Source organism: Pinus tabuliformis, chromosome 9 (genome assembly GCF_031772625.1).
Source record: "Pinus tabuliformis cultivar Carrire ecotype Pingquan chromosome 9, CPIR1, whole genome shotgun sequence".
Taxonomy (NCBI): domain Eukaryota; kingdom Viridiplantae; phylum Streptophyta; class Pinopsida; order Pinales; family Pinaceae; genus Pinus; species Pinus tabuliformis.
In genome coordinates this window covers 900872624-900889568 of record NC_142307.1, presented here as the reverse complement: position 1 = coordinate 900889568, position 16945 = coordinate 900872624, and the positions used below count along the sequence as shown (strand labels likewise).

General features: G+C 40.8%; 1 protein-coding gene across 2 annotated transcripts in view; it reads left to right on the top strand.

The window, feature by feature from the left end:
- The window catches only part of LOC149151680 (B3 domain-containing protein Os01g0723500-like), a 111906-nt gene extending 97804 nt beyond the window's left edge, over positions 1-14102 (top strand). For both annotated transcript variants that reach the window (XM_089441620.1, XM_089441621.1), the window contains one exon: positions 13489-14102. In XM_089441620.1, the coding sequence (XP_089297746.1) occupies positions 13489-13836 (348 nt within the window). In that variant the 3' untranslated portion in view covers positions 13837-14102. The remainder of the gene's footprint in view (positions 1-13488) is intronic.
- Positions 14103-16945: the final 2843 nt, after the last annotated feature.

Here is a 16945-nt window from a genome sequence, read left to right as displayed (position 1 = left end):
CAACCCTTACCATTCATCGAGCAAATCTTGCAATGGAAGAAGTGAGATTTGGGTCCCTTGCCTCATGATGGTTCAGAAGGGAAAATGCTTTTATATTGATTTAATAATATGCTAGTTGCATTGGCTATATGATTACACTTAGAATTTGCATAATGTAACATGCATGTTAGGATAGGTTGCATTGCATGCTGATTTTCGCATTAGAACTAATGTCATGATATTATCATGCTAGATTAATTACATTCAGATTAAAATTACATCTAGAGTAAATTTTATTTCTTGTTGATTTTATGGCCTAATGTTAAGCATGGGTGATCATAAAACACCACGAAAACATGCTACCCCATGTGCTTGGTCTTTGTGATGTGTAGGTAATGTGAAAATTTCTAGGAAAATTCTATTACAGCAACTGGAATTAATTCTTCTAACTGTAAATTAATTATGCAGTTTATTGGTATGACGACAACGAATTAATCACACTGCAATCTTCACAAATAAAATTATGTGGAAAATGGAAACTAAGAAATGGTTTCACACACATAAAAATGACACCGTTACTTTTGGACAAAAGTCCCTGGAAAAACCCAATGCGGGAAAACTAGTTGCAACAACTGAGGGTTTATATTATTATTTGCAGCAGAAAATTTGAGTACAATAATTTGGATGCCAATCCTAGAAATCCAATATGAGAGAATCAATGGCAAAATTATTGTGAGGATTTTTCCTCACCCCACAACTGATTTCAGCTCCCAGAAATGGCCCCACAATAATTTTCACTTCCTTTTGCGTTAGGCTCTGCGTAGTTCTTGCGCAGGCCTTCCTGCTGCTGCTCGTGGAAACTCTTGAAATCTGCAGCTCTGCTTCTCTTTAACTTTGGAACTTATTCACTAGACCCTTTGATCAAAATCTTGGCCACTAACTATTGAATCGACTGCTCCTCTAGCTAGATTGAACTGCATTGCTTCTGTTGCTTCTGGGCAAACTTGCACTCCCTCAATCTTACTCTTTGGAACAGGAAAATCTTCCTCCGGATACGCTCAACCTCTCTTGCCACCTACTACTCACCCATTGGCTCGACTTCCACTACTAAATCACTCCCGATACTGGGAATTTGACCTGCTTGGGCAACTGAGTATCTGCACTTGTGTATCCTGCATCTACCCATCGACCTCTTCTTATAATCTTTAGTTGGGACTCCAAAGGCCATGTTTAAAACTTAATCGATCATTGAGATCATTTCCAAGTCGATCCGTGTGAGTTTCTAGAGAATTCTCAACTTTCTCATTTAATTACTATTAATTAACCATTTTTCCTAAGTTAGACTTATGAAATTTTTAATTATGGTCAATTAATTTAATTGAGCCATCTCTAGGTGGAATTTCTAGAAACAATTTCTGGGTTTTGGATAACTCATGTGTTTTAGCCTCTCCACAAAATTTTGAGACTAGAACACCATCCAATGCTACAAAAAATAAAAGGTAACAAGTTTGCGTTCCTAAGAGATTGTTTGTGTTCTCATGACGTCCCCGTTCGAGTACGTTCATGCACTCTTCTAAGAGATCATGTCCCAGTTGGAGCCAGATGTTACCCACCACCTATGGGTGACATCAATAGGAGAAATGTTTCTCCAGATGGTCCTCAGTCGACATCCAACACCCTCTCACAGCCACCAGATTGCTCGATGTGCCACCATCTCTGCCACTTGAGCAACTATTATGATTTGTTGCCCATCTGTTATTGTCGTATGTTTGATGGTCTGCCTTCCAACCCCAAATGTATGGCTTTCATTATGTAGTTGCGTATTTTTGCTTACTTGTCATGGACACTTTTGAACATGGGTTAGTGGGGGGAGTTGGTGGAAAGAATGGGCTTGGTTTGCACTCTTGTCTCTTTGTCCGATTTGGTGGTTAACCTTGTATCCTAGTCCTGTGGGATCTCCTTTACTGGTTACTAGCTTTAGGAGTGCCACTACATGGGAAATCCCGATTTTGGTTGCGTGGTCATGTTTCCCGACACCACATACATCACTCCCCTCCGCTCATTATAACCCCTTTTCACATATTTCCCATCCGGGTCCACATTTTGTGAAAATTTCTAACATGAAATTCCACTACAGTAACTGATTTATTTCTCCTACTTATTTTCCACAATAAGTTATTTACAAAAGTCTTCAGTAAACATCAAAGTAAAGTCTACTACAGTGGTCACATAATAGCATAGAGAAAAGAACAATGAAATACAAGCACAAGAATCAATCACATCAACGCGGTTGTTTTTGGACAATAGTCCTCGGAAAAACCCAATGAGGGAAAACTAGTGCAGCAGATGAGGGTTTATTTGTTATTCTTTAGCAACAATCTCTTTACAAGGAATGATTTGCAGAACAAAGAGAAACCTTTCTGAAAACCCTTGAGATAATTTTCCTCCACCATTTGGAGAAATTCTGACACCCAAGGGACCCTCCAGCCTTCGTTGCGTCACCTCTGCGTCATCTTTGCGTGAGGACTGTGTCCCTTGTTGCGTTGCCTCTCTAAGCTATCCCTCTGCATTGTCCCTCTAGTGCATTGCGTTGCCTCTCTAAGCTATCCCTCTGCACTGTCCCTCTAGTGCACTGCGCCCCCTCCTCCTCAGTATCTGATTGATGCTAATACCCTCCTCTTCCTTCACCCTGCAACTCTCCCTCTGAAAGCGAACTCTTACTTCTTGAGAATTGATTTGCCTTGGGTTACTGAGTATTTGCCCGGTGTGTCTCCAAATGACTCTCAAGTCTTCATTTATACTTTTCCTGTTGAGATATCAACAACCGTGATCTAATCTCTAATCAATGGCTAAGATTAATTTAGACTTGATCGTCGTCTCTTAGAAGCTGCTCACCCATATTTTCATTAATACCATTAATATTTTAATTTTCCTAAGTTTAGACTTAGGAACCCCATTAAAAATATTAATTATTTTAATAAAGTACAATCCAGGTGGAATTTCACCAAACAATTTCTGGGTCTTGGAGATCTCATGTGTTCTAGCCCCTCCACAAAATTTCGGAGCTAGAACACATCCGATGCTACCCAAAAATCAACACTCCCTCTTAGCGAGGAATGTACTCTAGCAATACTTCCCAACAAAAGTATCACACTGATCTACGATATCGGTACTCTGTGCTGCTGATGCTCGGCCTACTGCCCTTCATCCACTGCGCTGCTGATGCTCGGCCTACTGCCCTTCATCCACTGCGCTGCTGCAACCTGTCCTGGTGCCCATGACACTACCACTGTCACTGTTGAATATGTACTGCAGCTCCCTCTTAAGAACTGCACTATTTATTTCTGCTACTGAAACAGATTCTCAATCATCCCCATCTTCTCCCTGAAATAAACAAACTTTGTTCTTCCTAGAGCCTTGGTGAGAATGTCTAACACCTCTTCTCCTATCGGAGTGTACTGTAACTATATTGCACCTCGCTGGACACAGTCTCTAATAAAGTGACACCTGATGTCAATGTGCTTCAACCGATCGTGAAAAACTGGATTCTCATAGAGCTTGTGCAACCTTGATTATCACACAAGATGTTGGTCGCTTCCATCCTTCTCCTGAATAGATTTACATGTAACTTTCTAATCCATATGGATTCACACGATGCTGTGCTAGCTGGCATATATTCAGCTTCAGCTGAGCTCAGAGCTACAGTCTTTTGTTTCCTACTACACCAGGAGGTCATTCCTCATCCAATGTTGAAACAGTACCCAGTGGTACTTTCCGATCTACTGAACTTCTAGCCCAATCTGCGTCAGTGAACCCACTCAGCCTGATATCATTGCCTCAGGTGTACATTAATCCATGCTCGACTATTCCTCGTATATATCTGAGAACATGCTTGGTTGCTGCCCAGTGTGCCCTTTTCAGTTCCACCATGAATTGATTGAGGGCGTTGACAGCGTAACAAATGTCTGACCTGGTATTGAATAGATAGATCAGGGACCCTATGAGCTGCCTATACAAGGTGGGATCTACTTCTTTATCTTCAGTCGCATTAATCTTCTTCCAGTTGGTAATCATTGGAGTAGCCATGGGTTTACATTCCTGCATTTTGAGCCCTTTTAAAATTTCTGTAGCATATCTCCCTTGTCCAAGGAAAATTCCACCCTTCTGCGACCAAACTTCCAACCCCAGAAAATAATGCATCCGTCCCAAATCCTTCATGTCAAATTCTGTAGCTAGGTTTTCGTTGCAATCGTTGATGAGCCTAGATGTACCCGTCAGGAAAAGGTCATCCACATATAACGCCAGAATTAGAGGCTCATTCTCTACAATCAGATAGTAGAGGTTGGGATCTGTGTCACTCTTGACGAATCCCATCTTCTGCAAGTAACCATCAATTCGAGAGTACCATGCTCTAGGTGCTTGTTTAAGCCCATACAAGGCTTTCTTCAGCCTACATACTTGATTTTTCTTCTCATGTGTCTCAAAACCCTCTGGTTGTTCAATTTATACTTCTTCTTCTATCACCCCGTTCAAGAACGTAGTCTTGATGTCCATTTGGTGAATCTCCCACCTCAGATGTGCTGCAAGGGATATCACAGATCTAATAGAAGTATACCTTGCTACTGGGGCGAAGGTTTCTTCGTAGTCTATCCCTTCCTTCCAAGCATACCGTTTAGCCATGAACCTGGCTTTGTATTTTTCCACGCTACCATCTGCAACATATTTGACCTTGTAGATCCATCCCGAACCTACAACTGATCTGTACTGAGGCCTAGGTACCACTTCCCAGACATCATTGATCGTTATGGAACTGTATTCCTCCACCATAGCATCTACCCATATTTGATGCTGAACAACCTCCTCAAAACTAGAGGATTCTCCAACCTGTGCCGCCAAAGCTTGGTATCTATTTGGTTGTCTACACTCCCTTTTCTCGTTCCTAGGAGCTCCAATGAAATCCTCTGCATCCCGTAGTATCTGTCGAAGTCCCTGGCTCGTTCTTCCATTGGTAGTGGATGGATCTATTTGCTCCTCCTCCTGAGATTCCACCCACTGTGATACATTTGGATTTTTGTCCTTTGGAGAAATATTGGGCTAGTTTTTGCTGGTCGAAGTGGATGGACCAATGGATCATCCTTTCACTGCTCTTCAGAAGGCATTTCTCGGGATTTCCTAAAAGCTTTGTCCTCCATGAACTTTACATCATGTCGTACTACGATCTTTCTATTGCCTGGAAGGTAGATTCTATACGCCTTAGCATTCTCGCTATATCCCACAAGATATCCTTTTTCTTCAGGTATATGGCAGTATGCCAAGCTCCCAAATATTCTGAAATGACTCACTTCAGGCTTCTTACCGGTGAAGACACTCTCCAGAGTAATCTTACCTAATGCCCTGTGAAAAGGCCTGTTTTGAACATATACTGCTGTGCTGCATGCTTTTGCCTATAAAAATTTGGGCATATCCTGATCATACAACATTGCCCTCACTGCTTCAACAATAGTTTTGTTCTTCCTCTCTGCTACTCCATTTTGCTTCGGATTATATGTTGTCCATTCTCTCTTGATGCCTTCCCTTGCACAGAACTCAGTGAAGTCTTTATCAATATATTCTCCACTATTGTCTTAGTGCAACAATTTTATCCTTTTCCCTATCAGATTCTCAAACCAGAGCTTTAAACTCTTTGAATCGATCAAAAACCTCATCCTTGTTTTTTAGAAAGTAGATCCAAGTCTTCCTGGAATGGTCATCAATGAAGATGACGAAGTATTCGACACCACTAAGAGCTTTTGAGGACATGGGTCCACAGATATCTGAGTGTATCAATCCCAGAACACTCTTTTCCCTATTGTTACTTCAAGAATAAGTTGCTTTGGCGTACTTGCCCAATACACAACCTCTGCATACAGAATTCTGGAACTCCTGTGGCGGTTCTTCTGAGAATTCTTAGAGCCCCATGGTGTAAGTGCCCCATCCTTCTGTGCCATAGTTCATTTAAATCTGTTTCACCACTGCTGCTTATCAGTGCCATTGGAGATTCTAGCTGTAACTTATACAGTCTGTTACTTCTGACTCCAATTTGGGCCTTCTTCTTCCAACTTGGATGTTTGACATATACTTTCTTCCCAATGAAGTAAACATCATAGCCCTTGTTTTGTAACTGAGATACAAAGAGTAAGTTCATCCCCAATCCAGGTACATGCAACACATTTGTAGCTCGAAGCCGATCCCCTGCTTCTATTTGAAAAACTATAGCACCTCTTCCTACGGGGGTACATTTTGACTTATTTCCCATGGTGATTTGGAAGTTCATCTGTTCTTCTTGATAGCTCGAGAAACATTCTCATATTCCTATCATGTGCGCAGAAGCCCCGCTATCAATATACCAAACCTTAGAGGAAACAAAACTTGACAAGCAAGTGACTTCTTCTTCCAGTGTGGAAGCCAACACAGAATTTTTGTGATCCATTATATTCTTCATTCTTTCCTCTCTTTCGGGAGAACTGCGTGAGTCCTTTTGAGTTGTTGCTCTAGCATCATGTTCACGACCCATTGCAGATTCTCTAATCCTGTTGTCCGATCTCAACTCTGATACCATGTGAAAATCTCTAACATGAAATTCTACTATAGTAACTGATTTATTTTTCCTACTTATTTTCCACAATAAGTTATTTACAAAACCCTTTAGTAAACATCAAAGTAAATTCTACTACATTGTAGGAATTTACAGGGTAAGTTCCTCAGATAGAACACCAAAGGACACTGCTCACAAACAGATCACAGATCAATACACTTGTATTCTTAACGTGGTTAAAACCCTCAAAGAGGGAAATAGTCCACGGCCTGAGCCAATGCGACCACTTCAAGCAATTTATTAATAAAAGAAAGAAAATTTACAGAAGCTTCTCTCATGAACGGTCACCCTACAAATGACCCTCCATGCTCTTTAAATAGAAATCATGGACCAATCGGGTGTTAAGCCACGGATCAAATGTCAGTAATACTGAGGAGAGAATGAACCGTCGGATCACTTCATGTCTAGAACATATCGTGACCGTCGGATTGTAAGTTGCAAATGTACATAGTAAAGAAACACACTTTACCTAACTCTACACTAGACCCAGTTATACTTAACTATTTCCTATGTGTCGGAATATCCTAACATCCCCCCTTAAAAACAACTTGGGATAGGATTGAAGGATGTACAAATATGACACAATAGGAGAAGGAAGGAGGCATTAGAGTCTATCCCCCCTTAGTGACAACTTCCTGAACTCCAACAATAAATCAAAGTGTAGTAAACTTCACCTCTGTGAGACCCTTTGTAAAGATGTCTACAACTTGATCATTAGTTGAACAATATTGCACTTCAAGAACATGGTCATGAATGAGCTTTCTGATGAAGTGCATGTGTAGTTCAATGTGTTTGCTGCACTGATGTTGGACTGGATCTTTGCATAGTTGAATGGCACTTTGATTATCACACCAAAGTGTAGTCGGATGTTGCTACTGAAAGCCAAACTCTGAAAGGATCTGACGAAGCGAAAGGCTTCCTTACTAGCTTCTATGACGCCACGATACTTTGCTTCTGCTGAAGAAAGAGAAATGGCACTTTGTTTCTTGCAAGCCCATGTAATAGGTCCAAAACCAAGAGTGAAGACGTAACCTGCAGTAGGCTTCCGATCATCAGGGTCACCAGCCCAATCGGAATCAGTGAAACCAACCAATAGAGGAGATTCTTCTGCACTGTAATGAATCCTAAACTGAACTATACCTCGAACTTAACGAAGTATTCTTTTAGCTGCTTTCCAATGACTTTCATGTGGGTTTTGCATAAACCGAGCAATAAGGCCAACAACAAAGGAAAGGTCAGGACAGGGATGGGTCAGATACAAAAGTTTTCCTACAAGCTGACAGTATAAGGTAGCATCAACTTCAGAGGAAGTACAAGTGACTGAAAGTTTGGCTCCAGACTGAAAGGGAGAAGGGGCTAGCTTACATTCTTCCATGTGAAAGTGGCATAAAAGATCACAGGCATACCTGGACTGGGAAAGGGAAATACCTTCCTTGGATTGCAAGACTTGAAGACCAAGAAAATAATGCAAGTGTCCTAAGTCTGTCATTTCAAACTTCTTTTTAAGCCTGGACTTCACATGGTTTATAAGGTTGGGATCACTACCAGTAAGGATAAGATCATCAACATAAGAACAAGAATGATAAGAGACTTACCTACTTTCTTGGTGTAGACAATATTGTCAGAATGACACCTAGAAAAGCCAGTATCTAAAAGAAAGCTATCCATTTTGGCATACCAAGCTCGAGGGGCTTGCTTGAGACCATAAAGGGATTTCTTAAGCTGACATAAAAGGCATGTAGGAATTTACAGGGTAAGTTCCTCAGATAGAACACCAAAGGACACTGCTCACAAACAGATCACAGATCAATACACCAATATTCTTGACATGGTTAAAACACTCAGAGAGTGAAACAGTCCACGGCTTGAGCCAACGCGGCCACTTCAGGCAGTTTATTAATAAAAGAAAGAAAATTTACATAAGCTTCTCTCATGAACGGTCACCCTACAAATGACTCTCCATGCTCTTTAAATAGAGATCATGGACCAATTGGGTGTTAAGCCACGGATCAAGTGTCGGTAATATCGAGGAGAGAATGAACCATCGGATCACTTCATGTCTAGAACATATCGTGACCGTCGGACTGTAAGTTACAAATGTACATAGTAAAGAAACACACTTTACCTAACTCTACACTAGACCAAGTTATACTTAACTATTTCCTATGTGTCGGAATATCCTAACAACAGTTGTCACATAATAGCATAGAGAAAAGAACAGTGAAATACAATCACAAGAATTAATCACATCAACGCAGTTGTTTTTGGACAATAGTCCCTAGAAAAACCCAATGTGGGAAAACAGGTGCAGCAGATGAGGGTTTATTTATTATTCTTCAGCGACAATCTCTTTACAAGGAATGATTTGCAGAACATAGAGACACCTTTCTGAAAACACTTGAGATAATTTTCCTCCACCCTTTGGAGAAATTCTGACACCCAAGAGACCCTCCAGCCTTCACTACGTCACCTCTGCATCATCTTTGCGTGAGGACTGCGTATCTTGCTGGTTTGCCTCTCTGAGCTATCCCTCTACACTGTCCCTCTGATGCACTGCGTCGCTTCCTCCTCAGTCTTCGACCGATGCTGATACCCTCCTCTTCCTTCACCCTGCAACTTTCCCTTTGAAAACGAACTCTTACTTCTTGAGAATCGATTTCCCTCGGGTTACTGAGTATTTGCCCGATGTGTCTCCAAATGACTCTCAAGTCTTCATTTATACTTTTCTTGTTGAGATATCAACGATCGTGATCTAATCTCTAATCAACGGCTAAGATTAATTTAGATTTGATCCTCGTCTCTTAGAAGTTTCTCACCCATATTTTCATTAATACCCATTAATATTTTAATTTTCCTAAGTTTAGTCTTAGGAACCCCATTAAAAATATTAATTATTTTAATAAAATACAATCCAGGTGGAATTTCACCAAGCGATTTATGGGTCTTGGAGATCTCATGTGTTTTAGCCCCTCCACAAAATTTTGAAGCTAGAGCACATCCGATGCTACCCAAAAATCAACACATTTGTCCATTGGGTCCATAAGGAGTTAGACTCCCCCTCCCTTTTCCCACACTCTGGGTCAAGACTGGAATGATGCCCTGGAGGTTGATGCAGCTAAAAAGAAATTAAAAAATATAATTTGGCCACTATGAACAGGAAATGTACCACAAAATGCAAAAGATGGCCTGGACATACAAATTTAACATGTGGGCAAAAGGCAACATGAGCTCTACCCCCTATCATTATGGCCATCACCCTGGTTCCTAGGGACCCTATATGAGCTCCCTACATCACTAAGCAACCCATGGTTGTCCCAACCCCTGGTGGGCGATGAACTGCCCAACCTTAAGGAGGCTATTCACTGCTACATCATGCACTTCATGCTATCATCCCCTAGAGCCCCGAGCAATTACAAAAAGAAAAATCAATAAAAGGGAAAGGGCATATGAAGAAGGGTTGAAAAAAAAAGGCCTTTGGTAACTCATGTACCACAATTGCTCCCTCATACATTCATACACCCAAGTGTGGGTTTCCTTCATTATAGCTGCCCTTGTACTGTGGCATGTGGTTTGGAGCCTTCCCTTGATGCCCCACTCCGTTCCATTTATATATCACATACCACCTACCATTTGATTGATGTATCATGGACATGTCACTCCCCTTGGAGGTTGAAACCACCTAATAGGGTCCTTGGTTAACCTTCTTCTTGAACTTGGAGACACTTTTACATTCTAAGGACCATTATGGAAGGGCATGCCACTATGAAGTGTCCACTTGATTCCATGATTTGTAAGCTTATTTACTCAATTGCACTAATGATTTGTTGTACTTGAAGGTGATGGGATGCATTGGATCTTATATAGGATTGCATGTGGGTCTTCATCGTGGGTTTGGTCTCTCTATACGAGGTCCAAGTCCTGCAGAGGGTCCGATTGGCATTTGCAGGGTGAGCGTTGAGAGCCATGGGCCTCCATCATAGCAAAGGGTAGATTGCCACATCATGGGATCCTTCAAATGCTTGCTCGTGTTCCATTTATTTGGTAATGATGATGCACCTAGACCACCTTGCCCAATTGGCTACACTCTTGCACCACACACTTGACAACTGATCCAGGGCCCAGATGAGGATGTGTCTCACCACGAGAGACAAAGGGAGGGCTTGCATCATTCTTCCAGCCCTTACATATGGGATACATGCTTTTTCGATCGATTTGGAGACCCATGAGGATGTTTTGTGCCCCCACAGCCACTTGGAGGCACCACTGGTCAATTGCTTGGATATCAAGGGGCCACTCCCTTTATCACTATGTTTGGAGCCCATCCATCATTGTGGCACATATTGGACTCCACCATTCCTCTTCAATGGCCCTTCGACCTATTGTATCTATCATTTTGACCTCTTAAGAGGCTTATTTTTATATTATGGAGCTATCTTTGTGGGCTTGTCTCCAAGCAATGTTATTTTTGCACATTATTTTATTAGTTGGGGCATCATTAGGCCTAACTAGGAAAATCAAAACCTTAGAGGATGATATAAATTGATGGGAGGTCATTTGATTCTTATCATCACTTGGATTTGGATCTTTATCTCTTCTTGAGAATTTCGCTATAGCTATTGGAGAACGAATTGGATATCTATGATGCATTTTGATGTTTGGGAACCTTTTCTTGGTCATAGAGATTCGATTTTTTTGTCTCTAATGATGATTGGATATATTCGCTATACTTGTAAGTGTCATTTTCATGATCTATTTTCTATTTCATGTCATATGAAAAATGTATGAAATTTTCTCTCTTTAAGCTGGAGTTGCTGGCCCAATCGAAATGTGAATTTGTTGAATCTAGGTTTTGTGAGGGTTTTTCATATGTTTCGTGCTTGGTATAGTGAATGAATGTTCCTAGGGGTATATGATCTTCATAATTACCTTGATAAGTCATCAATTGCAGCATCAAGAAGTATAAATTTTCCTAGTAACCTAATTGTTGCCTTTAGGGCTAAGCGAAGTTACTGGGGAACTCCTTGATTGGGTAAAAGAAACTCTAATCATTAAAATCTCATTGACTCCATTCTCCCAATAGACTAAGCACTGGTCTAATGCTTGGTGATCACCTAAATGAAAAATCTTTTCATCTTTTCTCTTTCTCTTTCTAAGCCCTAACCCTGGTGTCTCCTAGGGCATCATACAAAATCAACTGTAGCCATCCAAACTTGATGAAATATGGTCTAGCGCTACGTTGGTGGGTCCTTGATAGGTCCTCCAAATTTGAAGCCATTCCAACAGTTGAATCTCAAGTTTCGCCAAGCCCTTGCTCAAGAACCATTCTACCTAGTTTTCCTTTGGTTTGCGGCTCCATTAAGGATCATTGCATTAAAATATCAAGTCAAATCTAATCTCTTTGATCCTTTCTTCTCCCTCACTTGGTCAAGACCTTTTGTTTGAAGTTTCACTGTAAGCCCTTGACCTTGTTTGGGCCCGCTAGGGTTTCTTTGTGGTCCCGCAACCTTGTCACTCCAATTTCACAAGGATTGCTTAGAGAACCCTATTCTCTTAGGATTCTTAGGTCTAGGGTGCGTTACGTCAAGAAATACTCCTCATCCCTATGTCTAGTTTCCCTTTAGCCCTTCTTGGAGAACCATTCATCTTTTTGCTTCTTGAGCAAGTAAGCCCTTTCACTAGAGTATCTCCTTGAATAGGCTATTGAAATCACTACATCCTTTTCATTGAATACCATTCTTAGTGATTTCCTCTATATCGGGACTCCTCCCATCGATGAAAGTCTGTAAAGAGTAGGGGGCCTTAGCTGAAGTGATAGTGGGCTATTGCTCCATTGTTGCCACTTGACCTAGTAGTTGCTCTATAGGAACCCCTCCTAGGACCCCTGCTAGTTTGAGCGGTAAAAGGGTTAACCACTTCAATTTTTATGGTCTTGACTCTTTATCACCTCTATGGTTTATCATATTGTCTAGGATTTCCATCTTTTGATTGCATTTGAATTGTTTTGAATGCATTCACTTGAGATCCTCGAACAGTTCATCTTGGCTTTGTTTGCTAGTCTGATTTTTATAGAAGGAACTCTTTCATTTAATACTTTTCGTTGTCCTTATTGAAGATCATGAGTGTTTTTTATTTTTTATATTTCAAGGAAAACCTCATGGGGAAACTCAATTGATACTTCTCCACATTTATGGATGGCATCCCTAGTAAATCCATTGGTGTAGACTAGTGAGTTTCAATCATAGGGATTCAAAGCCTGCACCTGCTAGCATGGAACTAGCCAAAAGCTCAACGATTGGTGACAATGAGTCGAGGTAAATCCTTTAGCTGCCATCCATGATTGTCTTTTATGTTAGATTTCTGGCCTCCATATTATGTTATTGGGCCTATAGATATGCTACATCCCTGATAAATCAGAACTTTGCCCAAACTTAAGATGAGAACTAGATATATTATATCCCCGATAAATCGGAAGTTTGTCCACTCTTTAAATGAGAACTAGGTTTTTATCAGTCATAAACAATTTGTTTTGACAAATCATTGCCATATATTAAGTTTGAAGACAAAGCTCCATATCTTTTTGTGATTTTCAGATTAATATGTTAGACAGCCAGCAAGTCTCTCAAATTTGCTTAAAATTTCGTAGTGCGGACTAAATCTCTTCCAGGTGAGATTGTTATCACTCTTGTTTTAGGTGTTCTGACAAGCCCAAAACATTGGCACAGAAATGCACGGAGAAATTTTCTACATCTAACACTAAGGTTAAAACAAGACTGTAAAAATGTTGTGCATAACTCTAGTTTTCTGTTTATTCTTTTCAATAATTTATGATTAGCAGACACATTAGCATAGTCCTCATTAACTTGGATTTGTTCCAGGGCTGGCCAAAAAGTTTTGGCAGATGTTGGTTTCCCCAGGGAAGAGTAGGAGTGCTGCTATCGTGCCAGAGTGGCAAGTGGCCGGTGACATTTGTAGGAGATCGTAGATCATGTGGTCTGGGACCAGGGTGGAAATATTTTGCGAAAGATAATGAGCTTAATATAGGAGATGCTTGCATCTTTGAGTTGGAAGATGCAGTCAATCATATATTCAAAGTCCATATTGAGAGGCAAATTAAAGAGGAAGGAAAGTCAAAGAGGATTGTGTTAAAAAGAAGATCAGGGAGAAGAAATTCTGATAGAAAGCCTAGCCTGGAATATGAGATATACCTTGATTATAGTGAATGATATGGAGTGTCTTATGTACAAGAGATGAAACATTTGGTGACCAAAATGTATTTTCCAGCTGAGAAAGATCTATTTTGAATTGCTTTAGTCACTAGTGGAGCTACTACAATGCTGACAACAATACCTGAGTTTTCCTCTAAACAATTCTGAGCCAACCAGGATGACTAACAGAAAAGATTGAGACTGGTTCATTAGATTTCATATATTTGTAGGTAGATTTGAAATTTTGTTTTCTTCCAATGAGCACCGTACTTCTTGGTGATATATTTGAGCATGGTTAAATGGAAATGTATTGTGTAACTCTCAGAAACATATGACAATATTTTCTAGACGCAAAACAATTTGTGCAGGTGAATATCTTTAAAATATATAGGGAATGTTATGCACCGTATATTGTGAAGTTCACTTTAACTTGAATAGGCTGATTGTATGTGCTTGTAGTTACTTTTTATCCTTTAATCTCCACTGGACATCATGAATGTTTAGAAATTTTAAAGACATTAGTCTCAATAAAGCACATGGAGTACCGGTTTGGGAGATATGCTAATGGTTGAGATGTTCAATTTTTCATTTCGTGCCTTTATCTCCAATGTCAAATGGATAAGGCAGGCAACTTAACAATTTTCAAGTTTTTTCCCTGTTTAGAACATACTGGTTCCCAGGCTGGAAAACACTGGAAGTTAGAACTTAGAATGCAGCTTGCATACAGGGATTCATGCACTAAAATTCCGTTTCTTAATGCTCAAAGCTAGTGGTAATTTTATTGCATACTAAGTTCTAACTGCACAAGTTCTTCTACTATTGGGAGACCACCTGCTGACTGCTCCTGTGCTCCTCTAGGATCATCCAAGCAGGCCCACTCAGCCCTAGGCACTCCCAAAAGACATTATTAGGCTTTTCATTGGTACCTTCAAAGCTATTGATCCTGACAGGGATAGATCCACTCCCTTGTCTATATCTACCTTTATTCTTGTGTTGAGTAGTGCTTCACTCTTTTCTAGGGTGTACCCTTCTTACATACTATTATTTTCACTGTTGGAATAATCACCAATATTGAGAGGGGGGTGACAGGGATAGATCCACTTCCTTGTCTATATCTGCCTTTACTTCTTGTGTTGGGTAATGCTTCACTCTTTTCTAGGGTTTACCCTTCTTACATACTATTATTTTCACTTGTATTTAGACTATTATTTTCACTGTTGGAATAATCACCAATATTGAGAGGGGGTGAATCAATATTGGGCACCTTTTAACATTTTAATCATATCAATTAAACATTAAAGATTAACAACACCATTCAACAATGCATAACATCATACACAATACATGAGATTTTTACATGGAAATCCAAACGGGAGAAAACCATATAACACTTTATATGTCTTAAAGATTGCATCAATAGGAAGCACCAACTTCCAAGATTCTCTTGTTGGAATTTCTAAGTTTAACCCGTTAGAAATTCTTCCTGTACTATCTGGTTTATTTCTTCCTACTTGTTTAATTACTTAACAAGTTATTTACCATGTAAATACTGAAAATAAACACAAGTACAGTATCAACATCTACAAATTATCAACTGAAAGAAGACAAACACACAAGTGACACCGTTATTTTTTGGACCAATGTCCTCGAAAAAACCCAATGTGGGAAAACCAATGCAGCTATTCAGAGGGTTTTATTATTATGCAATTTTTAGAATAAAACTAGGGTGTCAGAAATGGCTCACCCAACAGAGAATGCCCTTGGCAATAGTACCTCTCCTTGGAGACAGATATTTCGGCTGATTAATCATTGGATGAACAATCCCACAGCAACAATTGCAGCTCGCACTGCTCTGCGTCATTCTGATAGGGACTGCGTCACCCTACTCGGCTCACTAGCACCCAGTTTGTCCCATGAAATCCTTCTAGCACTGCCTCTTGGCCCTGCGTCGGCTCTGCTAGCCTCTGTGTCAGCTTCTGGAGCTTTTGCGTCAGCCCCTAGACCCTCTGCGTCTCACACCCTGGCCTCTCCTGGCTCTGCGCAGCTCCTAGCTGCCTCTGCATCAACCTCTCCAGGCTTTGCGCTGTCTCTCTGGTACCAGCTCTGCCTCTCTCCTATGTATTCACTGCCCCTCGCTGCTGATCACTGATTTTATCTCTCTTAGCAAACCCCGCTCTAGAGAATAGAATCATTGATCACTCTTGTGTATTCTCCAACTGACCCTCAAACCTCCTCTTATACTTTTCTCGTTGGTCCATCAACAACCGAGATTAAATTTATAATCAATGGCTAAGATTAGATTTGGCTTGATCCATGACTTTTGGAACCTTCTAACCCAGTTTTATATTAATACCCATTAATATTTCATTTTTCCTAAGTTTAGATTTAGGAAGTCCATTAAAAATATTAATTATTTTAATATCTCCCAAGTCGGTTAGAATTTGCCCAAACCATTTCTGGGTCTTGGAGATCTCATGTGCTTTAGCCTCTCCACCAATTTTCATGGCTAGAGCACATCTGATGCTACCCCAAATCAACACTCTTAGCGAGGACTGTGCTCTAGTAATACTCCACACTGAGCATCACTCTGATTATCCAGCATCGGTCCCTGTGTTGATGCTAGGCCTCTCCACCCAACATCCTCTGCACTGCCGCATCCTGTACTGCTACCCATGGCCTTGCCACTACCACTACTGCATCTGTACGACAACTCCCTCTGCATCCGTGCTACTACTGGTCCATCCTCCCAGCACTACATCTGCACTGCTACTGGTCCATCCTCCCAGCATTGCATCTGCACTGCATCCCTTCTCATCATGTTGCATCGTGCTGCCCATAGCACTGCCACGGCTAACTGTTGCACTGCAACTTAGTTACTGAGAAGTAAGTAACTGATCCACCCAACTCTGACATCCCTGTCAGGCTAGAGACACTCTCGATGTTGAAGCTCCCTCTGTCACTAACAAGTGCTCCCTCTACTGACCTCTGCGTTGCTGCAACAACTCCCTGCATTTCACACCGTTGCACACCTCTCTGTGCCATCCTGAACTGGTGCAACACTCCCGTGCCTCTCGAACTGTTGTAGCCTGCTAGCCTTGTGCTGTCCCAGGATTCCTGCACTGTAACA